General features: G+C 36.7%; 3 protein-coding genes across 5 annotated transcripts; 1 reads left to right on the forward strand and 2 right to left on the reverse strand.

Moving 5' to 3' along the window:
* The first annotated feature begins 220 nt into the window (after positions 1-220).
* On the forward strand, positions 221-2,504 carry LOC120269292 (thioredoxin-like 3-3). The gene is made up of 3 exons (XM_039276627.1): positions 221-395; positions 494-519; positions 2,091-2,504. Exons 1-3 carry the CDS (start codon positions 249-251, stop codon positions 2,314-2,316), a joined length of 399 nt encoding a protein of 132 aa, XP_039132561.1. The 5' UTR covers positions 221-248; the 3' UTR covers positions 2,317-2,504.
* Positions 2,505-2,557: 53 nt separating this feature from the next.
* LOC120269259 (subtilisin-like protease 4) lies at positions 2,558-5,016 on the reverse strand. 2 transcript variants are annotated; one of them, XM_039276601.1, is made up of 2 exons: positions 4,893-5,016; positions 2,558-4,767 (listed from the first exon to the last, which is right to left on the reverse strand). In XM_039276601.1, the coding sequence occupies exon 2, from the start codon at positions 4,740-4,742 to the stop codon at positions 2,595-2,597; it is 2,148 nt and encodes a 715-aa protein (XP_039132535.1). In that variant the 5' UTR covers positions 4,743-4,767; positions 4,893-5,016; the 3' UTR covers positions 2,558-2,594. The 2 variants fall into 2 exon arrangements, with proteins under 2 accessions (XP_039132535.1, XP_039132530.1); XM_039276596.1 differs by having other exon boundaries at positions 2,558-4,942.
* Positions 5,017-5,081: 65 nt separating this feature from the next.
* Positions 5,082-13,457, reverse strand: LOC120269277. Of its 2 annotated transcripts, XM_039276613.1 has the most exons (7): positions 7,357-7,780; positions 7,150-7,247; positions 6,548-6,619; positions 6,184-6,308; positions 5,896-5,968; positions 5,478-5,646; positions 5,082-5,279 (listed from the first exon to the last, which is right to left on the reverse strand). In XM_039276613.1, exons 1-6 carry the CDS (start codon positions 7,655-7,657, stop codon positions 5,542-5,544), a joined length of 774 nt encoding a protein of 257 aa, XP_039132547.1. In that variant the 5' UTR covers positions 7,658-7,780; the 3' UTR covers positions 5,082-5,279; positions 5,478-5,541. The 2 variants fall into 2 exon arrangements, with proteins under 2 accessions (XP_039132547.1, XP_039132554.1); XM_039276620.1 differs by lacking the exons at positions 7,150-7,247; positions 7,357-7,780 and adding an exon at positions 13,324-13,457.
* Positions 13,458-24,049: the final 10,592 nt, after the last annotated feature.

Raw genomic sequence — 24,049 nt, forward strand, 5'->3', positions numbered from 1 at the left:
AATGTTTATCTGCATTAAACAAATGATAGGATATAGCTATATGATTTTCTACTTTTATCCAATCCTTTTATATATCCATCCATATCCATATCCAATCTTGTCCGGGCCTTTAAAACTATGAAATAGCTGATGTGATTGGAAATTTAATTAATTAATAATAATAATATAAGAAACGCGTTTCCTTCTGTTCATATATCTATAGATAAGGGTTTTGGAGGAGCAGCAATAGCGGCCGAGGACAAGGAGAGATGAGCGGTGAGGTTGAAGAGGCGAAGAAGGGATTGGAAGGCACGGGGCTAAGCCTTGCTACTAACCTCCATGGAAACCTCAAGAGCGCCGTGGGTGATGCTCATCTCAAGGACATTCTCCAAAACATCAAATCCTCCAAAACCCCCGTGAGAGTTCATCAAGCCTTAAATATTTCCTTTTTTTTTTGTTCTTTTCTTTTAAGTTATCTTTTTTTGAATTCTTGATTGATTTAATGTGTTTGCAGACTGTTATCAACTATGGGGCTTCCTGGTATGTGAAAGTTTTATCCTTTTTAATTCACTAAATTTTTATGTGTTTCATGAGAATGTGATGGCAAGATAAATAGGAATGTCAAAAAATTTTTTTTAAATGAGTTGTTGTTGTCTAGTTTTTTATTTTTTAGGAAGATTTTTCAAATGATGAATTGAATAGAAAGAATGAAAAGAAAAGAAAAATGTTCAGGCTAATCACAAACTAATTTTAAGAGTTTTCTGTGATTTATTATTGTTATTATTATTATTTAATTGTGTGCATGAGTAAGTTGTTAAATTTGTGGCATTCTTGAAAAGTAAGAACTAATGGCTGACAAGTTAGTAACCTAACAAACAGATGGAGGATGATACTTTCTTTGGTAGATTAAAGAGGATGTTATGCTCATTTATGTAGTAATAATTCACTATATAGTTCTGAAATGTATTTTTTTTTCTCTTAAATTGCCAAAATTTCTTTTCTTTACCTTGTTGTACTTATGCCATCTGTGTTTTGTAGTTCTGTTCTTAGTTTCAGTCATCTTCTTAGATATTGAAAACTATGAAAAAGGAGGTTGAAATCATGCAGATTGATGTGAAATGTATGAAACACACTTGAAATTTTACTTTATTTCTTTATGCCCACATGTGACTTTCTTAAATTTTGCGTATATGGTATTAGCTCTGCTATTAGTGAAATGTAATGACCACCTGAAATTTCACTTCAGCTCAAAAACCAGTCCTAAAGAGCATATATAGTGTCCTTTTGTGGATCCTTTTGAGTTAAAGGTTATACTTAATAAACGTATTGTTGGTTTCAAGACAATGCTTTGGTGCTAATTATAAAGATATAGAGCATTGGTTCGCTGACTATCTTATAATCTTATATGAAGTTGCTTTTATGCAAGCATGAAGTGCGAGACCGATTCAACTGTAAACTATTGATTATTGATATAATTTTCTTAGCTGTTTTCAATTATCATTTCATGGTTTCTCATGTTTATGCAGGTATTGCTTGTTTATGCAAATTATTGTTTGCTATATTCCTTAAATTATATATAGTTTGGTCCTTGAGAAGATTGATGATGTGATTTGCTTTCCATACAAAGATTATTTGTGGTAGTAATTGACTCCAAAATTTGTCACTTGACGACGATGTTTTTGACAAGTTGTCCATCCAGAATAAAGACGTCTTAAAGCTGATATTTGCATTTTTTTGATAATTTTATTTTCTTTTATTGATTTTTCTAACTCCCTTGATTTGTTTTTTCACATTAGCATGTTATAGTATCTGCTTTTAGAGAGAGTAGGGGTGGAGAGATATTGGTTCACAGAGAAAGGGTGGTTAATATATGGCAGACAGGGTCATATAAACTTGTGCTTTGGACATGGAATACTCGGTCAATATTTTGGTTCTATATGACATTTAGTACTAAAAATTGGTGAACCCTGTGACTGAGAACAGCAAAGTGCTTTAAAAATTGATATATTAAAAAGTTCTGATTGTTCACATAAATCTTGTTACTCGTATTCGAGAAACTAGTACTGGGAAGTATGAACATTTAAGTATTGATCTATTCTCTCCTATTGCAGGTGTCGAGTTTGCTCCCAGATTCTTCCAGCTTTCTGTCAGTTAAGCAATAAATTCCCTAAGCTTTCTTTTGTCTATGCGGACATCGATGAATGTCCCGAAACTACTCAGGATATCCGATACACCCCCACCTTTCGTTTCTATCAAGATGGCGAAAGAGTCGATGAAATGCTAGGCGCAGGGGAAGAGAGGCTTGAAGACAGGCTCTGGTTGCATTCTGATCAATAGTTACTGACTTTGCATGGCATCATCGTACAGGTTTTGCAAAGAGTATGTTCTCTTAGTGCATCATATTCCTTATTGGTGTGTAGGAATTACATGAATATTTCTCCAATGGATGTTATCAAGTGTTTGAAGTTCAGCTTATCACATAAGAAACAAGTTTTTGCAATTTCAAGCTTTTGAAGTTCAAGTTATCACATAAGAAACAAGTTTCTGCAATTTATACTAAGAGTGAAATATACTTAGACTGTGCATCTTTTCGACACTAAACTTGAGTTGATATCTCACACAAAGTTGACAGAAATAGGGCTTCTTACAGTATGTTGTTTATTCACCCATGACAACTGCCCTTCAGATACATGTCCACGTCCTGTAAAGTCATCCTTGGTGATGAACTCAATGGTGAAACACCGCTTTTGGTTTTTCCTGGTAAAATAGAGCATATCAGGAGTAACGTCCATTGTTACTCCTTCAGGTTCATCAAAATGGACAAAGTAAACAGAGTGGGCTTCTCCCACATTTGTCGCATTCCTTGTTATGATCTTTCTACGGTCCAACTCCAAGCTCAAGCTGATGGAAGGATAGTTCAGCTCTTCTACACTGATCTTTTCAACATCGGAGCACTGGATGTTCTGATGAGCTATGACTGAAACTTCTCTGTCTGTTAAGCTTAATCCACAAAGATAGTTTATATAATCACTTGGCTCAATGTCATAAACCAGGCCTGGATCATGAGCTCCTGAAGGATTGACATGGCCTGCCCCCATAGCAAAGAAATCACTATCAGGGGAATCATCTGGGTATTCGGCAGCAATATGGTTGCCATCAAGGTCTTGTTTATAGGCAGTGGTCATGATCGCAGATTTGATCATTGCTGGTGACCACTCTGGGTGAGTGCTTCTAAGCATGGCTGCAACACCAGCGAGATGAGCAGTGGACACAGATGTGCCACTCATGAAGTTGAATGGTGTGCTTTGGCTAAGACCGGTGTCCAAAGACCATGCTGCTAGAATGTTCACACCGGGACTGATAACATCTGGCTTCAGAATTCCGCCATTTATCAAGCTCGGGCCTCTTGAAGAGAAGGAAGCAACTGCTGGTGATGGTTGAGCTCTAAACCTTGTACCCTTGGAGATGATTGTCGCTGTAGGACAAGTGTGCAATGGTAAATCAATATAGGACAGGAGTTTCATTGTTTCTCTGTGGCTCAAATGAGCAACTGGAAGGACATGAGCTTCAACAATGATGGTCAGTGATTGCAAAGGGCTGTTCAAGAGTATCATGCCGGCGCCTCCCGCCCTCTTGATAGTAATGCCTTTCTCTACATTACCATCATTGTCAGCCCAGCAGATAACGATCTTATCTTGAATGTCAATGTTGAACAATGTACTTGGTCTGCAGTACTTGAATTCCAGGACACCATTGGAACCCGGGTATGCAATTGGTGATTGTGCCGTCCTTTCTAAATTGCTCATCTGGTACACTGCTTCTCCTTCTACTTCCATTTCATTCCCCAATTGCACAGTCACGGTTATTCGTCTATCAGTGGTGCTCGCTCCAATTGTTAGCATCCATGGAGCATCATTGGCAATCACACTTGGATATGGTCCGCCATTGCCTGCTGCTGCGCATGTGAGCACCCCCTTCTCCATGGCTGCAAATGAGCCAATGATGGCAGCACTGTCATAGAGTTGTTCAGAAACTCTACCTAGAGAAATTGACAGCACATCGACACCATCCAAGATTGCTTGATCTATGGCTGCAAGCAAGTCACTGTCAAAACCTTGGTTATCATGCACAACTTTGTAGATTGCAAGATGAGCCTTTGGAGCAATGCCGGTAGCACTGCCCCTTGCATTGCCAAGAACATGAGCATCATATACCTGGCTTCCCACTACTGTGCTGGCAATGTGAGTACCATGCCCATGCTCATCCAGTGGAGAGGAGTCATAACCGGCTTTAAACGACATTGCACCAATGAGCTTGTTGTTGCAAAGTGATGCATCATTGAAATCACAGCGCCCTCTCCATTTAAGTGGTGGAAGGGGCATTTCATCATCGGACAATGATGGATGTGTGGGGAGGATCCCAGTGTCAATGACACCTATGATTGTCCCTGCGCCAAAGTCAGAGTCCCACCATACGCCATTCCATTGGTTCAATCCCAAGAATGCTGGTGTGTAGGTTGTCATGATCTCCAGTTCCTGGTCTGGTTGAGCATGTAGAAAACCTGCCTTTCCTTCCATGGCTTTGACATCTTCTGAAGTTAATCGTGCCGCAAAGCCACTGATTACATGAGCGTACGAGTAGACTAACCGGGGCTCACCTGAGTCCAAGTGTGGGGAAGGTAAGAAAGATTCGTGCCAACTCCGACGATCTTCAATGCTGAGAAACTTTGTGTTGACTGGAGATTCCACATGAACAATATACATCTGGATTTCACTAGCATTGCTGTAACTGCAACAAGTGAGAAGAGGAAAAGTAGAGAGGAATAAAATGACCACAATGAAAGGCATGAATTTCTTCGACATTGGAGTGGAATAGAGTTTTGAAGAATAGAAGAGAAGCTGCTTGTAAGTTACATTCAGTGACAAAAATCATCTGCCGGCCAGATGCAATCAATTGATGCATTATGTTTTTGTGTAGTTGTACCTTCGCCATAGGATACCTGTTGAATGATTCTGGTTCAAGTATTGTGTGTTTTGCATGTCCCATGGGTACAGACTCTGAACTAATTGCAGAATGGAGCAAGGATGAGAATGTACAATCTATAAGTATGAAGATGACCATTTTATTAGTAAGAAAAATGTGCTGAGGAATAACAGTTCATGTATTATCAATTATGTTACTTAAGTCTGAGCCGTGCATTTCTCACGAGGCTTTATCATCAATAAAAATGCTTCAAGTATATGAGATATGATTGACACTATCATATTGGGTCCTCTTGGTGTAGTGTTTTTGCCTTTCACCTGTGGAAATGGCACAAAAATGTAGTTAGACCTATTTTTTGAAATCATACTGTATTCTCTGAATTGATACCAAACTTATGTACAACTGAATTATGCTATAAGATCATACAGCACCAATTATGTGAAATATGATCCAGCATTGATTTTGGAATGATTCACCATCATGAAGACTGCATGAATAATGGAACAATGACCCACCTCAAGTTTTTGCTGATTCACATTGCAATGGCGCAAGAATGAATCAATAGTTATGGCACAGTGGTCAGAAACTCAGACCAAGTTGAAGGCCAAGTGCTGCATGGATAAGGAAAAGGGTCATGATGCTACTGCCGAGAAGCCCATGCACTGTCCTCAATCCTGGATTGTCCTGCAGAAAAGAAAGCACAAACATATCCAATTTATCATAGTAACGCTGAACTAAGAATGTTATCTTCTTCCATTCTATCATCTTGATGTGAGATATTTTCGTATTGAAATTAGTTCATCCATTTTTTTCCGTACTGAAGACACGGAGGCAGATACAATTGTTAACATGATACACTATCATACATAACCCAACATTTGTATCAAACACAAACAGTGCTATTGAGTAAAAGGTGGACTAGAAATAGAGTACCTCAAAAAGTGTGGGTAAAATAGTTTGAACTGTTAAAAGGGAGAGGCCAATAACACCAGTGACAGCATGAGGACTGAAAGAGAATTCAGAATTAACAGATCAGATTAGTTGGTGCATCTGTAAAGTATGAGTAGAGCCAATGAGAGAAATTTGTCAAAATGATATGCAAAGAATTTCAAGTTAGACTATGTTCTTTTGGCCAAGAAAAGAAACTTTAGATTGCTAAAAGCTGAGCAAATCCTTGGAAAAGTCTTAAAAGACAATAAGGAAGAGAAGTAAGCTTGATACCTTTCAAAAATTGGTTTATCAGAAGTCAGCAAAGCTGTTATTCCACCAGTGGCTCCAAGAGCAAAGAAGAAAAACATGGCAGCAAGTAGCTTTGGATGCAGATCTTTCGCCATGGTTTTCTCCTCCTAAAACAAAAAATACAGCTATGGTCAAAAATCAGAATTTAATTTGCACAAATTGGCATCACAAAGAATTTCCAGAAACACAGAAACTTGAACAAGAACCTTTGCTTCAGAATATAGAAGAACTCAAAACCTAGAAAACCAATTCAGAAATATACTAGCATAAAAATACTGAAAGCAAAACTCATTAATGATTCTATTGACATTTTACATCTTAGATTAGCACTCGAACAAATACTCACTGGGTCCTTAGATAATCTTATTCGAAACCCTAGATATGATCCATAGCCACCCATTGCAAATAGAACAACAGCCTGCAAAACATCAGAGCAAGTTAGCCGTGACAAACCATAAGGTATTACCAATATAATGTGATATCAATCTCATGATTATTATCTTGCAAATTAATCATTCATTTCTATTTAGGGTTTGTGCAAATTAAGAGTCAGCTTTCAAAATATTTTCATGGGTTTTCAGCTAAATCTTGAGTAACACTCTATAAACATAATTGATTCACCTTTAAAACTGTCAATGTATCAGCATTTGATCAAGAAAATACATACTCCAAAGAACTATTTTAATAAACAACCAACAAATTCTCCATTTAAAAATCCTCATCAATCCCCTTATCAATGAATGAGGAACAGATAAAGTTCAATATCAATTATGACAGAATCTAATCTCATAAGAAATATTCTTCATCACTATGCATCAATAAAATTTCCTCTTCAAAAAAAAAAAATAAAAAAATAAAAAATTATGCAAATTTATTCAGTAAGGATGCAAGAAATAAATTGCAAAACACAAACTAGCAAAGAAAAAAAAAAACAAGAAATTAACACACCATGTTCCCTGGATGACCCCAATGCACAAGCCACTCAGGGAGATTCCAAGTCTTCACAAGCTCAACAAAGGGCTCAAAAATAGACCTCACAATCCCGGCTATTCATTCAATGAAATAAAATCTCTCAAATTCACAGTACCAATCCACAGAACAATACCAAGAAAAAAAAATCCAACATTGTCAAACAATTAGGGTTACGAAAATCACCCCCGGGAAGAGTGGAGAGCAAGAAAAGGGGATAAGGAGCAAAAGAGTATAAAAAGGTTTCTCCCATCCGGCCATTGATTGAATCTTCATTGAATCCATACAAATCCTCCGCTGGTACCGAGCTGAAGGTCTCTTTCTTCAGAGATGCAGCAGCTACGAGCGAAGTTCCTGTGCATCGACGGGGAGAAGAATGCGAATGAAGTGGAGAAGAAGGAGAAGGAGATGGTTGGGATCTGGGAAGTAGAGCAGAGGAGGTGAAAGGCAGGAGTGGGTGAGCTCGGAGAGGAGAAGTGATCGCCATTGCTTCCACAGTGAAAGAAGCTAAGCGAGCAAGAAGCAAGCAAAGAAGAGAGAAAGAAAGGAGATCGCGTGGAAGGAGTGAGGCCAAGTGAAGTGATAGCTTGCAATTGAGACACGAATTTTAAAGAAGAAAAAAAAGGGGGAATATAAGGTTTGATATGATAAGGTATAATATGATTCCAATATGAATCTCTCCCGTGTATGTATACATTTGGCTTTGTTTGGCTGGGGGATATCCCAATATGGGATAACATGGGATATCCATACATGGGATTAGACTTCAAAATTTTTCAAATATGTTCTGGAGGAACAAGGTGAATACTTGCTTATCATCTTATCCTTTTTTTACTAGAAAAGTAATGATATTGTATAAAGAAAATGACCGTAATACCCTCACTTCTCTTGGGGTAATATCTATCATGTGTTTAATATAATAATTAAAAAAATGTAAATTAGTTATTAGTTATTACCTTCATTAATAATTATTAATTCAAAATAAATAAATAAATAAAATTAAAGATAAATTTTTGCACTTTCTTAATAATGAAAACTTTTAAAATATAGAATACACGGCATATTAGGATAACCACAATTGTCGAGCTATATTATCTCGAACTGACTGACTTGTGCCACGTCCACCATCACTGCTTTGATGTGGTCTTTCCACGTTTGGATAGCTACCTTCATCGACATGACTGGTTCCGATCTTGCTCCAAGTTGGGATCACGGATGGTGTGCTTGCATAAATAATTGTGGATTACAGCAGCATGCGATGACAATGTCGTACTGCGTTTCTCCGAGAAAGGTGCGGAACACGCAAGATCTTGAAACAACGCTTAAGAAGACCAAAAAGCCCTCTCGACAACATTCCTTAGGCGAGCATGACTATGGTTAAATTTATCCTTCATATTACGATATTGTGTCCCGGCCACTAGTAAACCCGAGCAAGGTGGTATCTCTCCCCTGTATGGTGCAAGAAGGCCTGTGGTGTTGGCATAGCCCGCATCAACAAGATAATACTTCCCTACAAGGCACATGCAAGTTTTTGATTTTTGGCACGGTTCACTAACTACAAATGTATTATGTATGACTGATTCATCCATAACATTACCTTCCGGGATTGAGAAACTTCTATCGTCCAAGCAAGACTGCATTACTCTCATGTCTGCTGCCGATCCCTCCCAACCTGCGCAAAGGAAATGGAAGTGCATATCGAAGGACACAACAACCATTACATTTTGACTAATCCATCCATGCCTGTTACGAAATCTCTCTTGTATTTCTTTGGGAACAATAACCGGCACATGGGTTCCATCTATTGCTCCAAGAGCGTCCTGCAAGCATTTAAATTTGCTTAAGTGGTGACACACAAATTCAAATATACAACACACACTCTTGTTACCATAAACGGGGTATTGCGGACCCGTGGATGAGCCGGTTCATCTCCACCAGGCAGTTGGATCATCTCATTAGCCAAATTGTTAATAGCACAAAGTACCATGTGGAAATAACGGCTGATGGTCTCAGAGCTATGCTGGAACTGCTCGCATGCTACTCTATTTGGTGCTGCATGTCCCACAACAATCATGAAAATTGCCAGTTGTTCCTCAACAGATACAGTTCGGCTACTGCGTAGTAGGCTGCGTGACTCAAGTAATGCCGCAAGTCCCCTAAATACGTGTGGCTCCATTCGAAACACGTTATATGCCCTTCTTGGGTGTCCGTCCAAAATGTCTCTAACCAATGTAGAACCTGCGAATTGTCGAGTGTGTTATGGTTGCCTCATCCTTATTTGGGTTTCGCTGATAATGCCAAGAAAAAATTTGAACATTATAAATTATATATAATTAAAAGTTTTAAATTTCTTACCATTTATCCCATTTGAGATAGGAAAATAAAATATAATTAAAAATTGTTTATATTTTTTCATATAAAACAAAAAAAACTATTTAACAAAAGAATTTTTTGTTAAAAGATTATTGCTTTTTTGTAATAATAATTATTAATCAAGAATGTAGGTTTGTATCAAAAAAAAATTAAAAAAATTACGCAAATTATATTATTAATTGGTTTCAATCCCAATATAATTTAAAACCATTTATAGAATCGTCCACATTCTTATGTCTTTGTATTTTCATGTTATGCTTCTCATCATATTATAGTTTTTGCTTTGTTTTTTAATGAATGAATGTTTTTTTTTTTAAAAAATGCATGAAAAAAATTAAAATAAATAAATAAACTTTTAAAAGTAACTGCATATGGAGACTTCATAAATCTCGAATGGTTCATATAAAAATATAAAAAATATAGAACTGTACAAATCATAATTTTTCTTCATGAGACTCTAGATAAGGCTATACGTGTAATTTCATGTTTTTTTGGAATTATATATAGTTTTTAAATCTCAACCATAGTTTATATATAACTAAGATTTTTTTTAAGAAATGATATTTTAAAAATATCATTTCTTCAAAAATAAAAAATAAAAATCTTAGTTAATAATTTATATATATATCAATCTAATCCAAGAACATCATTGTTGAAAGTGTCAAATCAACAGGACCACAACTCATATGAATCTTTATATCAGATTAATTAATTTTGAAATTATAATATGAAAAATCTCCAAAATAATCAATTAAAAAATGATAAATAAAAGTTTATTTAATCATGCATTTAATAATAACGACGACATAAATATGATCAAATAAGTAATTCTAAAACAACTAATTAATTAATCAAAGACACTGTTTTCACATTATTAAAAATATATATTCTTCAAAGTAAAGAAATTGGTGGCTTGTAAATTTGGATAATTTGTTATAAATATTCAAGTTATTCAATAATTGATTTTTAATTTTAGAAATTAAAATAAATAATCACTTATATTTTTATTTTTATTTTTCTGATATTTCTTAAATTAAAAATATGGGAAAAATCTAATTTTAGATTTTAGTAAATATATTTTTTTTTTAACAAAGAAATGGTTTTTTAGGGCAGTGATTTCATGATTTATTATATTTACAAAGTAGGTTTAAACCTTATCTAATACAAAATTGTGTATACACTAACAAAATTAAAGGTCTTTAAAATGAAAACCCTTTTGAACTACTTTCTTTTATTAGCCACCTTGGGAGATCCATTAATTAATGATAAATAGATTATGCATGTTTTCATTTTGCTTTGGACTGCTCAGATCTTAGCAATTCTATTCCAATCTATAATGAACATCATTTGAGAACTTTCAGATTATACTTACATTTAAGACTTAAGTATAATAGACGCATAACTAGTTCAATGAAAACCACATGCATGTTGAGAGTAAGTAAATAGTTAGTTCATTAATTTACAATGGAAGCAAGAAGAATGGGAGATCAGGTAATAGCTACTTAACTTTGTTAATCACAAGCAAGCTTAATTAATGTACTAACAAACGAAGAAGAAGACATTAGTTTTAGTGAAACAAACTTTTCATTCGCCAAGCTGTCCCGCAACAAACGGATTATTATGCCTAACTCCACCTCTTCCTCTGCAAACTCCTCCTCCCACAGCCTCTCCATCATCTATGCTGCACATTCACATTGCTAGAATTGCTTCATATTTATTCCTTCTTGTTGCTTCACATTCCAAACAGAGATAAAGATAAAAAATGCATTCATCATGTCCTGTTGATTCACATTACTCCAGCACATCTGTTTCCGTACAAGCTATGCCCACAATAGCAAGCTATGCTCCAAATTTTGATGTCATTCAGAAACAACTTTGAAGAGGCAACTGTACAATATATATTACACACACAAAATTGAGAACCAATAATTTCCCATCTCAAATAATTGTGCCATCCATTTAAACATTCCACAACAAACAATGCATATCATAGTACCCAACTGCAGTTGTTACATAAGCATAATTCATTATTCAAAAGTTCAGAACATACATATCAAATAGTTCATTACTTACTGCATTTACAAGAATTCATAAAATACAACAAATGCACTAGCATTTTTTATCTAGATAATGTCCATACAGAACATATATTCTCAGCTTCTGAAACATCAACCCGTCCAAGAACTTCGAGCATAACTTGGAAACTACTCCTGAATTGGGTTTAAAATCATTAGTAAAAGCAGCTGCACATAATTTGGAAACACATGCATATATTTCAAAAGCACAGTCTTAAATATTTACAATTAATCCTAACCAAAACCAATTGCATATAAAAACTAAATGGAAACACATGCATATCTCCATGCGAAGACAATTTTTGTTGGCAAGAATACATGTCTATAGAATTGAATATGTATGATTGATATGTCTAAAACTAAAACTAAGTTTAGCACAAAAAACCTAAACAAAAAGTTGTTGGTGAGAGAATAAAAAGTGCATAAAATAAGATGAATGGAAAGGTGAGGCTTTTGCTATAACTCTTGCAAACAAAGTAATGCATGTACATAGCTTGAATAACCAAATTAAACAGAATAGGTACAAATTAATATACAGTTTTTCAAATATTGTTCTTATATAGAAAACTCATGAATTATAAGTAAAATTCTACCACTACCTGCTGACGGAATTCCTTCATACGTAGACTCAACCAACAATCTATAACCGATTGTCTCATAGTCATGAAGAAAATCCTATTTTCACGCAATTTCAATGCCTCGGCCGCAACACATACCTCCACATCACTGACTCCCGGCATAGAGGACAATTTCTCCATGCAAGTCTTAAAGGAGAAACTATCATCCTCTTCCTTGCTTTGTTCCATGATCTTGCTTCTACGATCACTCAAAGATATTAATCGATTTAGCGCTTCCACTGTGTGGTCAGAACTTTTCTTCTTTGAGACACTAGGATTTGGATGATCTAATTGTTTCCTTTTAGTCATGGATGAGGCATTGTTGTAAGAAACTTTCTTGCCCGTTGTATGCGATGGGATTGTGTCCTTGTCAACCTCAAGCACAGGACTATCCGACGAACCGGATCCCTCGTCCAAGTTAACAACAAAATCATCGGCTCTCACCGAGCCACCCGTGTGGCTAGTGTATTGCCCATTTGCGGTGGATGAAGCCACAAGATCATGGATCTTCAAAAACAATGGGAAAGGCTTATCTCGGCAAACTTTGTATTCCTTGTTGAGCTGCATGATAGCTTGCAATTATGGCTTAATGTAGGAAGGGCGAATACTTGACTTGGTCATGTAATAGTGACTCAAAGAATATATTCAATTAGGTACAAGCAAAATGATTAGGATCTCTAGTGCTGGGCTTCATATTTGGTGATATAAAAGATTAGGATCTCTTTAAAGAAATGCAACACTTGGATTTAATAAGTGGGCTTTGTTATCAAACCCATCTTGCATCTTATGAACCACATTTGTATGGCTGACATAATGAAGAGCCACTGTTTTCATATGCATTTTAGGGTGGTTAAAGTAATGCTAGCTAATAATTACTGAAGATTGATCACAATTCCATGATGTTGTATAACCTAACTTTCTACGTGGCTTCTCCTATGAATTGTTGTTTTGCTTATGCTGAGATTTTATCTTCGACTCAGTCCAAATGGCTTATCAAATTTATGAATTCCTATTTGTTTTATGCATATTTGAGATTCCATTATTGCCAAAAACCTATCATTGCAAGAGAAGATACAAATGATGCTTACCTTAATAATCTCCTCCCACACCATTGGACAACCAGGGGTTGGTCTTTGAGTGTCAAAATCCCATGACCATCCACTCTTACCAACCAATGACGAATACAACTTGTATAGCTTCTTCAAAGTCTTCCATCTACCTTTCAACTGGGGGCAAAGTGGTGTCTTCTTTGGTCCTTTTTGGTACTCATTCCATATTCGAACCATGCTTCCGATCGAAAGGAACCCCGAACACACACCAGCTGCTTGCTTTCCTCCAACAATAGGTCAACTAGTGCTTCATCACTAGAAATCGTCCGAGTTATTCTGCTGCGGCAACCTCTGCACATCTTGATGGGAACCTACATGTTCGGGATTCCCTCCAGACACTAGTTGGCTCCCTTGTCCTGTGCCCTCCATTAAAATTGGCTTCGCATGACACACTGGCAAGTAACAAAAGAAAGGATGAGAGACAAGGTACAAAATTGAATAAGTTATCTATGGAGACAATAATTTAAAAAAAATAAAATAAAACAATTAAATCAGAGAAGAGAAATCTTTTGACAGAGGATTTCCATAAGCATACCTTCACCCAAGCTTTGCCTGTCGACGGTGTCACTCCCATCCAGGAATCGGTCCGTCGAAGCAAACTAGACAGTGCAATTCAAGAGGATGGAGAGGAGGAGAGGTGGGATAATATTTCTTTGTTTAGATTGGGAGATGGAGAAGAGAGGGATCGGGAGAGAGTCACAATGGTCTGCAGGTGATGTAGCAAAGGGAAAGCGATGAAGGTAGGAATTCCATTTTGGTTTCTTTTTGTTAATCATGTATTTCAACGGTCATGATTTTTAAAAGCATTTGTTTGTGTGTTAATGGGTGGGTCCTCGATGAGCATGTGCCTTCGATAGAGATCCATTTCAATTCATAAGTCAACAATGGGGGCTCAAAAGCATCTCAACCATTCATGGATTTATTCGAACACATGGGTTCAGTTAATAATTGGGTGAGGGTTATTGTGGTCTTTTCATTTTGGAACAATTAATACTAACTATTGTTTTAAATTAGGTTTAAAATGAATTATTATTTTAAATTCACAATTAATAAGAGCATGTCTTGTCAAAGCTTTGGGAATAGTTAAATTGGGGATATCCCTAGGGATATCTTCAACCAAACAGTGCCCAAAGGTGGGATATACAGTACCTTCTAACAACAGTGTTACACTGAAAAAAAAAGTGAAGCACAACAAATCTCAATCGTCCCTGAGAACGTTTGTTTTCTCCCAATGAATGGATTTCGTCAATCAGAACCATTCACAGTAACTCTAAGGAATAGTATTGTACAGAAGCACAGGTCTTCTATTAGAACCATTCAATTATTATTTAATCGTCAATCTTATTTCTACTAGAATCTCAATCCAAAAAATTTATCCTGTCATTAACCAGATATAACCCAGAGTCACTGTATACATCATTCTTTATACATATTTTGGTGCATTCACAATATTAATATATATAAATATAAGGTCTAAAAAAATAAGATTAAGGATAAGAGGAAAAATCTTCCACCTAAACTATATATGACAATTTGGCTTTTTTGCGCTAGAGTCTACCTTTGATATTATCCTTGGGGTTCAAGAGATAGCCCATACTATGAAAACTGATAAAACTTACCCCCCCTAGGATGTTAATTAAAGTAGATATTGAGAAGGCTTTTCGACCTTTCGTTGAATGGAAGCGATCCTTGCAACCCTCCATAGGATGTGTTTTTCTCTTTTGCTTTTGGATTAGATGGATTGAGTCTTGTCTTTCTTTAGCCTCTTTCTTGCTTCTCATCAATGGCAAACCTAGTCATCGGTTACTCAGTACCGGGGGAGTGAAGCGTGGGGGATCCCATCTCCCTTTACTCTTTTTGCTGGTTACTCACAATCTCTCTGCTATTCTTAACCATGCCCTTCATATCAATTTCTGCACTGGTTTTGACTCTAATCTTCCTAGAAACTTTAATCACCTCATGTTCGATTGATGACCTCATTCTTTATTACCAAAAGCCCTCTAGACAATCGCTAGGAATGTTTTGATTCATCTCAATTTGTATGCCAACATTTCAGGTCAAAAACCCAACCTCAGTAAATTTGCCATTTACCTTCCTAACTAGTTTAACAAACGAGTATCCAAGTCATTAGCTTCCATTCTTGGCATTAATCTTGGAAGCTTTCTTTTTTCTTACCTGGGAGCTCCTATCTCTCCCTCCCGCATCCCAACTAATCATTTTAATTCTCTAGTTAATAAAAACTACCTCCTATCGGGGCCCTGGAATCACTTCCTTATTTCCCAAGCTGGTCGAGTTGTCCTTCTTAATTCCTGTATCTTCTCTCTTTTAGTGTACCTCCTATCCATCTTTTATCTTCCTGACTCAATCTTGGATTCCATCTCTAAGCATGCTCACAATTTCCTTTGGGGTAGGCATGGCAGGGACTCTGGTTTTTCATTCTATTGGTTGGCAAATAGTTACTCTATCTAAACCTGAGGGGGGTCTTGGCCTCCGTAACCTTAGAAATGCCAGAATTGCTCTTCTTGCCAAACATGTGTTCTCGATTATTAACAAGGATGACAAACTTTGGGTCTCTATTTTTCTCCACAAGTATGACAATTGGAATATTTGGGGTGATGTTTTTCATACTAATGCTTCTTGCTTTCATAAAGACATCCATAAAACCGTGAAAATTATCAGGCCTAATCTTCATATGGCTGTTTGTAATCCCATCCTCTCCAATGTTTGGGGGGATCCTTGGCTTCTTGATCTTCCCCTGAGCCGTAAGCCAACTTTTATTAACATGAATCTCATCGACAACATCTCTATTAACTCCTTTGTGCTTAACGGTGATCTCAATATTCGTGTGTGCTCCGCTTTGTTTGGGGACAACTTGAGTCATGTTGTTTTTAATGATACTGTTTTTGATAATGAGGCCAAGAATGACTGAGTTTGGCATCCCATCACTTCTTTGGCCTCTACTATGGCTGCAATTTATGATCATCTTAATTCTGAAAATCTCAATTTTGTTGTTTGGAATGGTTGGAGTTTCATTTGGAAACTCAAAGTCCATCCTCACATTAAGACTTTTGTTTGGAAATTGGCTCATGGTCAGCTCCCAACCGGCAATTATCTCTATAATATTAACATCGGGCCTGCTACCTTGTGCCATTTTTGTGGGCTCTTTCCTGAGTCTGCTGAACACCTTTTCTGGCATTGTCGCTGCGCAAAAATTTGTTGGGATACCACTTTCAATTGGTTGGGCTTGAATCATTCCTTCCACACCCATCTCAGCAATGGCACTTGTCTTACTTGTAAATTCATCTGTGCTTTTAGCTGTGATTTTGCCAAGGCTCTTATTGCATCGGTTGCCTGGCACATTTGGACTGCGAGATGCCATAAAATCTTTCGTCAAATCCCGCCTAATTTCAATCAGATCCCTTCAAAAGCTTGGGCGGGCATCCAAGTTTATTTTTCTGTTCATGGTCTTTTCTGCAGAAACACCTCTTTGAGTTTACAATCTCCCCACTTATCAATCTTGGTGTTTTACGATGTCTGCGGGATCCTCCGACAGATAAGGCTTGCTTTGGATTCTTCATTACCACTAATCGAAATGTCATCCTTCTTACAGGAGCTACCGGTGATACTTGTGTTTCTTCTCTTGATGCCGAGCTCCATGCCATTCTTCTCTCCTTGGAACACTGTCGCTCGAATGCCTAGTCTCCCTAGCAAGCTCTTCTCCGATTGTAGATGTGCAATCAATCTGATTAATGATTTCAACAATGTGATCGCATGGCGATCCCCGATATCATTCATACTATCAAAAGTTTTCATATCGCTGGCTTGATTTCTATTGGAGCACATCCATCCCGACTTCATCGTATTCTCGAAAGCCTTGCCCACTTCAAACCTTTAATCCATAGAATATCCCTCTTTGCCCGTGGGCGCATGACCGTCACGTGTTGGTCTCGATGATCTTTATTCTTCTTGAACTTCTTCTTTAATTTCATTGTGTTTTTATAGCTACTTGTAGCTCCTTTTGAAAAAAAAGAAGCTTCTAAAATAGAGATGTATTTTACTAGGAAAATGAGATATACATATATTTTAACAATCCCTGAGTTGGAGCACAAGGATCACAAATGTGCAACTTGCGAAGAATATGATCAAATTATTAATTTTTTTTTGTGCTTTGGTAAATGCCAAGGTTTTCAGAACCAGACCGGGCTTTCACCCGGAAAAGGTTAGGGGTCAGGGGTCAAGGGTTCAACAGTGGTTGAACCGGAGTCAATTATTTTATTAAAAATTAAATTATATTTCAATTATATATGATTAAAAATTAAAATATGGAAGAATAAAAATGAAAAAAAAAGATTTTTAAAGCTTAAAGCAATTATGCTACATATTCAAGTACACCAAAATAACATAAACATGAATTTGTTCAAATCTCCACAAATCAAAAAGTTCAAACCATAACTTGCAATAATAATAATAGATAAATAAAATAACCACAATGGACAAATATATAAATGATTAAATATTCACAAAATAACATAAACATGAACTTGTTCAAACACAAATCAAAAACATAAAATGAAACAAAGCAAGTAAGGTGTATTATATTATATAGGTATATTATATTAAAAAGTTAAAAACTTGAAATTTGAAAAGCGATTTAAATAAAAACAAAAGGTAAATAGGGGTTGGTAACTCGGCCGGTTCACGATTCATCGGTTCGACTCACGGGTCAATTGTTCAACCCCGGGTTTTTAAATTCGGGTTTTAGGGGTGGACCGGATAGGCCTTTAGGGCGGATCGGGGAGTGAACACGATTGAATTGACTAGATTACATCGGTGCACGAATACCATGGTAAATACGTATGCTAGTTGCATATAGGTGAGAATATAAGTAGGGCGAATATTCCTTCTTTGAATTTCATTACACATGAAATGACAATCAACCTCTATATGTTTCGCGGGTTCATGGGACTGGATTGGGTCGCAATATGACGTCTTTGCTTCACTATCACGATAAGACTTGCATACGCATTGAATGTGAAACACCAAGGATCCTTAATCATTTGCGACATCAAGTTTTTCTTTTTCCATGTGATGAGGGGCCCTACATCAATTATCATTGCATATATGACTCCTTACTAGTCGATTTCTTTTGTTACTTTTGTTTTGTGAGTATTTAAGAGGTTTAAATGCATTTGCCACTACTCCTCGCTCAAACCACTCAAACTTGGCGTGTCCACTTCCTGACATGAACTCGCATCATTGCTTTAAGTTACGATGCAGGTTGCTACATTGGTGCAAGGAGTTCCTCCACGCCCGTAACCACTTCCAAGTGGTAATTGTTATTGTCCAGCTTCAAGTACTACTACTAGCACATCCTTCAATGTGAGAACAATTTCCCCCTAAATGAGATAAATCAATTAGTTGAAAATAATTTTTCATCATCGTCACTCAGGCTACCAACAATTAGAGCAAACCCTCCCTTATTTTAACTTTGGTTTTTGTATCCCTCCGTTTAGGTGGTGGAAGCTTGAACCACAAAACTCATCACCCTATCCTCTTACTATTTCACACATGTAACAATTAAATTTTTGCTCCTCTTATATGAGCATGGAATACATTCTATTTAATGGAGTAATAAATCTATTGCTAAGAGATTGAATACACAATCCCATGTGTCACATCGTCCAAGCCTATAAGAAATTGGTGCACCTTTTCTTACGTATTTTCTTCTTCAATTGGGAAGCATCACACCCTAACTGCTGGGTCGACATGTTATAACCGCCATGATAACCCTGAGGAGGGATACACACATCACTCAACCCTCGGTAGTCACAAAGGCTAACAAAACCACTGGATTTTCACAATCGATCACAAATATCAAAGATTACATAATATACAAGGAATAGAACACAAGTATAGCACATGGGAAGCAACATCATAAAAAATGAGACAATAAAGTTCAAAGAGGTTTACTAGCACCAATACAGCCAAAGGTTTCCAAGAAAATGAATAGATGTATAAAGTATGCATATGAGAGTCAAGAACACTAGTGGATCCATATTCCTTATACAATGTGATCGATGCTTAAAAAGGGTAACATACATATCTTGGAAATGAAGAAAGATAGAAAGAGAATGCCCAGGCATTACGCTCTCGCGCCGTGATGCTATTAGTCGATAAAAGCTCGGAAGGAGGAAGATGGTGAGTAACCAAAAGTCACTTAGTTAATGGGTTAGTACAATTCTCAAAGAATATACAAAATAAACAATGAATATCCATAAAGCAGACTATTGCATTAAAACATCAAGTCTTTGACATTTAACATAAGTATATATAAACATAATATATTTGTATGAAATCATAAATTTCATAAAAGATCCACTTTGCTCAGTGAGTTTCAACAATTTAAATCCAAGGATTTGCATAAAAATGAGTTTTAATAACCCTAACATGTAGAAAATTTGTCATCAAAAACAATATTCAAAAGATATACAAGAGATTACATTTCAAAAAGTTCATTTGCATCAAAACATCAAGTTTCTCAAAATATAAAATTTAGCATTTTGATCATCAAGTAGTCGACTAAAAACCTCTATAAACTCTAAGCTCGTGGCATGGCGGCTAAGTTCGAGGCCAGTCAAGGTCCTCATGCCATTAACGTTGAGCCCATCGAGAATCCATGTGGTGACTCGAGTTCTCGATGTACATCCAATCGGAGGCTCTATGAGGGCACCGAAGTGAACAATAAATTTGGGTCTTCACGCCACCTCTGGTGGCGGTGAATACACGCCCACTACGATGAGGAAGGGCTTCGCGATCGCCATCAAAACACAGGGAAGCTCAATAATACACAATATGCACTATCACCCGCGTAAAGTCCGGATCCTGAGACAACATCCCTATCTGGGAATAAAAACACGTTTCCACAGTGTCGATGGAAAAAGCACATTAATATGTAAAGCGTGGTTTCATAAATTATTTCAATCTCAAAAATACAAGTATGGTCATTGACATTTTCACTCGAATGTCAATAATTTCATAAATACATCAATAATATGGAAAATCTTTCCGATCGATCAAAACCTCGAGTTCGATATGATAAAACCATGAATTATTTTTCATTCATATGATTAAAAATGCTTATACATGCATTATGACCGAGTAACTGCAATCACATAACCATTCACAACTCAAGCAAGAAAAACCACAAGCAAGCTACTCCACCGGCTCCTTGCCTTTTCTGAGCCCTGCTACCTAACCAACCAAACACGCACACACACACCGCGAGGTAACAAAATAAGCAAAAAGAAATGCCAAGAAACCACTGAATTTAAACATGCAATGTAACCTCAAAAAGGCCTAAGTTTGTCTCAAAATTGAGTTCTAGGATTTCTAATGAATTCTTAAGGGTGCAGGCTTCACTCTAAACAAAAGAAGCCATAACCATAATTTATCAGTGCTACTATACTTCTATAGTAGCTGATCTACAGTAACCAAGGTTTCCTTGCAACAACCTGGTTTAAGGTTTACAATCATTCTTGGAAAAACATGGATTACAAACTCCAATAAGGCTTTCAATGCAATCTAGTAAGAAGGAAATCAAACGCAAGCTTTCAAGCCAGCCAACACAACCCTAATCCATCATCCCCATCCAAATAAACAAGGGAGAAGAGCAAGGCTTAGTAGTGCTTAGCTGGGTAATGGTGGAGTCGCTCAACACTATGTTTTCATTGCATTTTCCTCGAGCTCCTGAAAAAGGACATTAAATGAATTTGGATTAGAAGGATCGAGTCATATGATTTTTACCATCAACTTGATTTGTATCCAAGTACTGCTTTCGAACATCAATTTGTTATCACATGCATGTCACTAGTAAGTTACTCTCTCCTCTTTTCTTGCGTGGCGAGTGGAAAAGCACAATTATCATGTGACTCGCCTATGTCACCCCATCCATGTTAGCATTGTTGCGATCAAGGAGAGGGTTCTCTGGTCCTTTCTTGTATGGTGAGAGGTTGCTTGTCATGCGAAACGGCAACTAATCCTTATTTTCTAGGGTTTCTAATGTCCGAGCAGGGTTGATTCCTGATTGCTTCACGGTTTTGGTGAGATGGTAAGGTTCTGGGGTTGTGTTGATGAAGACAAGGTAGGGTTTGTGGGCGAAAGAAGATGGGGGAGGGAAAGTGAGAAGCGGTTAGATGAGTTGCACAATGTCAATCAATTGGAGTATATGAATCAACCTTGAGGGATGAAGCTCCTAGAGTATTGTGATAGTCATTGTTCACGAGAAACCCTTTTCTTAGTGTTTTTGGTTTTGGTTTTGGGCAATGTGTGTGATGATGTTCATGTGAAGTTTGGTGGGTATATTGTGAAGTGAACACCTTTGAGTATCCGAGGTAGTCATCTAAAGTTTAGTTTTGTAATGTTTTTGTGTCGTGTGTGTTTAAACCCTTCTTTGTACCATCCAAAAGATGTCTCCTTGTATGTGTGGTCTAGGTAGACGAGACTAGAGCCATCTACAATGAGTAATAAATCTTGCCTTTTTGAACTAAGTGCAGATGTAATCCTAAATGTAGCTGCCATGATGTGGATCTGGAAATCACTTTTCACTTGTAACCTGTAATTTGCATAATGTTTTGTGTAGGAAAATATTAATTAATTTAAGATTGCATGATTTAAGCACCCTGGAGCATTAATTAACTAAGCATCACGGTGATTATGAGACTAACCTAAATCCAAAGTAATGCCAAACCATTCTGACGAGTTTAGTTAAATAAGAAAAATCTCATTTGTTGATTTGAACTGAGGACAAAAGTAACATAAAGCAAAAAGTTGCGGTAACATTTTATGGTTTACATATTAGTTCTTATATCCATGTGTTAGGTTGTTCTTATAATCCATGTCACATCCTTTTCTTTCTCTTTTGTCTATCCTCGTTATGGCGGTGTGTTGGCATGGTATTACTTTTTAGAATTGGTTTCAACTTTGGTACTAAAGATGATAAAAGTCTCCAATGAATTGAGGAGTAACCTAAATTTAAAGTGCTGGCACCTTCATTCATTTGAGGTTGCGAGCCCGGCCATAATTGGAAAACATGTTGATGTAATTTCATTTATAAACATCATGATTGGAATTTCTTGGAACACTTTGCCTACTGAAAAGATGATGAGGTCTCTTTTCATCCTCTTTTTAGTTCCGTGAATTTGTATCGTCGTGTGGTTCTTTCCTTAATGTATATGTTTTGCTAAGGTGCATGTCAAATTGCATACATATTCTATGTTGGAATGTATTATGTTGATGACCAATTTAGCTGAGATGGTATACATAATCTTTTATTTGGGGTGGTTCGTAACTATGGTTGTTTTTCTTAAGGGTGTTATGTTTTATTTGCATCATCTTTATTAGTGGTGTTGATTACAAATTAATAAAGAAATTAAAAGCATTACAATTGTGGTGGAATGGAAAAAGAATGGTAGGCCATGTTGATTCTCTGCTATGAGGATCGCAGTTCAAGGCTTGAGTTGTTTGCTGATGTCTAGGTAGATTTAATTTAGATGTTAGGAGTGTAGTGTCTGGTGGGGAAATAGTGGAAGCAAGGAGCTTAGAGAAATTCACAATGACATGGACGCTGTCAATATGGCAATGAATGTAGATTATAGAAGAGAAATATGTGTGCATTTTAGGACAAGTAATGGTGACAATGATCAAGTTATTGGTAGAGAGGTTATTTGCAGACTAAGGAATGTAGTAGAAGCTGATGAGGACGATGAGCAATACCATGAGACAGATGAAGATTTGGAGGATATATTAATTGGTGGACATAATAAGGAAAAGTTTGCTAAAGAGGATAGTCATTTCCATGACTCTGATTATAGTTTCAACCATGACTCAGATGAGGAGGGGGAGGACACTAGGGCAGAACATAGAGCTATGATTGTTGTTAGTGGAGAACCTCCAAATGCAGGGTGTGAGGCAGATGTTGATTCAGATTATGTAGGGTCTGAAGAGTTGTAATCATGTTCATCCACAAATGAAGATGAGTTCATACCTTCAAAGCCAAAATATTCAGAATTTCATGAAGAATGTGACATGAAAGACCTTATATTTAAAATTGTGATGAAGTTAAAGAGTTTCAAACAATTTAAGGAGGTTGTAAAAAATACGGGATTAGGCACAGATATGCCATGAAATTCAAACCTAATGACCATAAAAAATGCAAAGCATTTTGAAAAAAGGCTTCCCCTTTTATTTATGGGCTTCTCCTATGGTTGGGGATAAGAGCACAATATTGATTAAAGTTGAAAATATGAAGCATGAGTGCTCAAAGAGCATGATACTAGACATCTGCAATTCGAGTGGATAGCAAAATACCTATTTGGAGCAGTCTGGAGTAGATCACCTGTATGGAAAATAGCTAGGATTATTCGGGGCTATGAAGACCAACCAACAATTTGACATTAGCGGGTAAAAAGGCCTATAGAGGCAAAAGTATATTGCTATTTGGTGAGTGATATTCTTTTCAATTTTTAGATTTTATCTGCAGTGATAGTGTTGATCACTCAATATCATTTTTGCTGATTTGTTTCATGTACACAAGACTAATTGATGTTGATAAAGAAACCCAGATGAAGAGGCTTTATGTGTATACAGCGGTATCTAATGAAAAACACATCCAAGATCAACAATAAAATTAAGGCTTGAGGCTGGAGTA

The sequence above is a fragment of the Dioscorea cayenensis genome, chromosome 2 (genome assembly GCF_009730915.1).
Source record: "Dioscorea cayenensis subsp. rotundata cultivar TDr96_F1 chromosome 2, TDr96_F1_v2_PseudoChromosome.rev07_lg8_w22 25.fasta, whole genome shotgun sequence".
NCBI classification, from domain to species: domain Eukaryota; kingdom Viridiplantae; phylum Streptophyta; class Magnoliopsida; order Dioscoreales; family Dioscoreaceae; genus Dioscorea; species Dioscorea cayenensis.

Coding starts and splice junctions, on each gene's coding strand:
- LOC120269292 (XM_039276627.1), top strand. CDS start 249: ATGAGCGGTGAGGTTGAAGAGGCGAAGAAGGGATTGGAAGGCACGGGG. Junction 396..493: donor TCAAATCCTCCAAAACCCCC/GTGAGAGTTCAT, acceptor ATGTGTTTGCAG/ACTGTTATCAACTATGGGGC. Junction 520..2,090: donor ATCAACTATGGGGCTTCCTG/GTATGTGAAAGT, acceptor CTCCTATTGCAG/GTGTCGAGTTTGCTCCCAGA.
- LOC120269259 (XM_039276596.1), bottom strand. CDS start 4,841: ATGTCGAAGAAATTCATGCCTTTCATTGTGGTCATTTTATTCCTCTCT.
- LOC120269277 (XM_039276613.1), bottom strand. CDS start 7,657: ATGGCGATCACTTCTCCTCTCCGAGCTCACCCACTCCTGCCTTTCACC. Junction 5,969..6,183: donor GATAAACCAATTTTTGAAAG/GTATCAAGCTTA, acceptor ATTCTCTTTCAG/TCCTCATGCTGTCACTGGTG. Junction 5,647..5,895: donor TTTTACCCACACTTTTTGAG/GTACTCTATTTC, acceptor TCTTTTCTGCAG/GACAATCCAGGATTGAGGAC.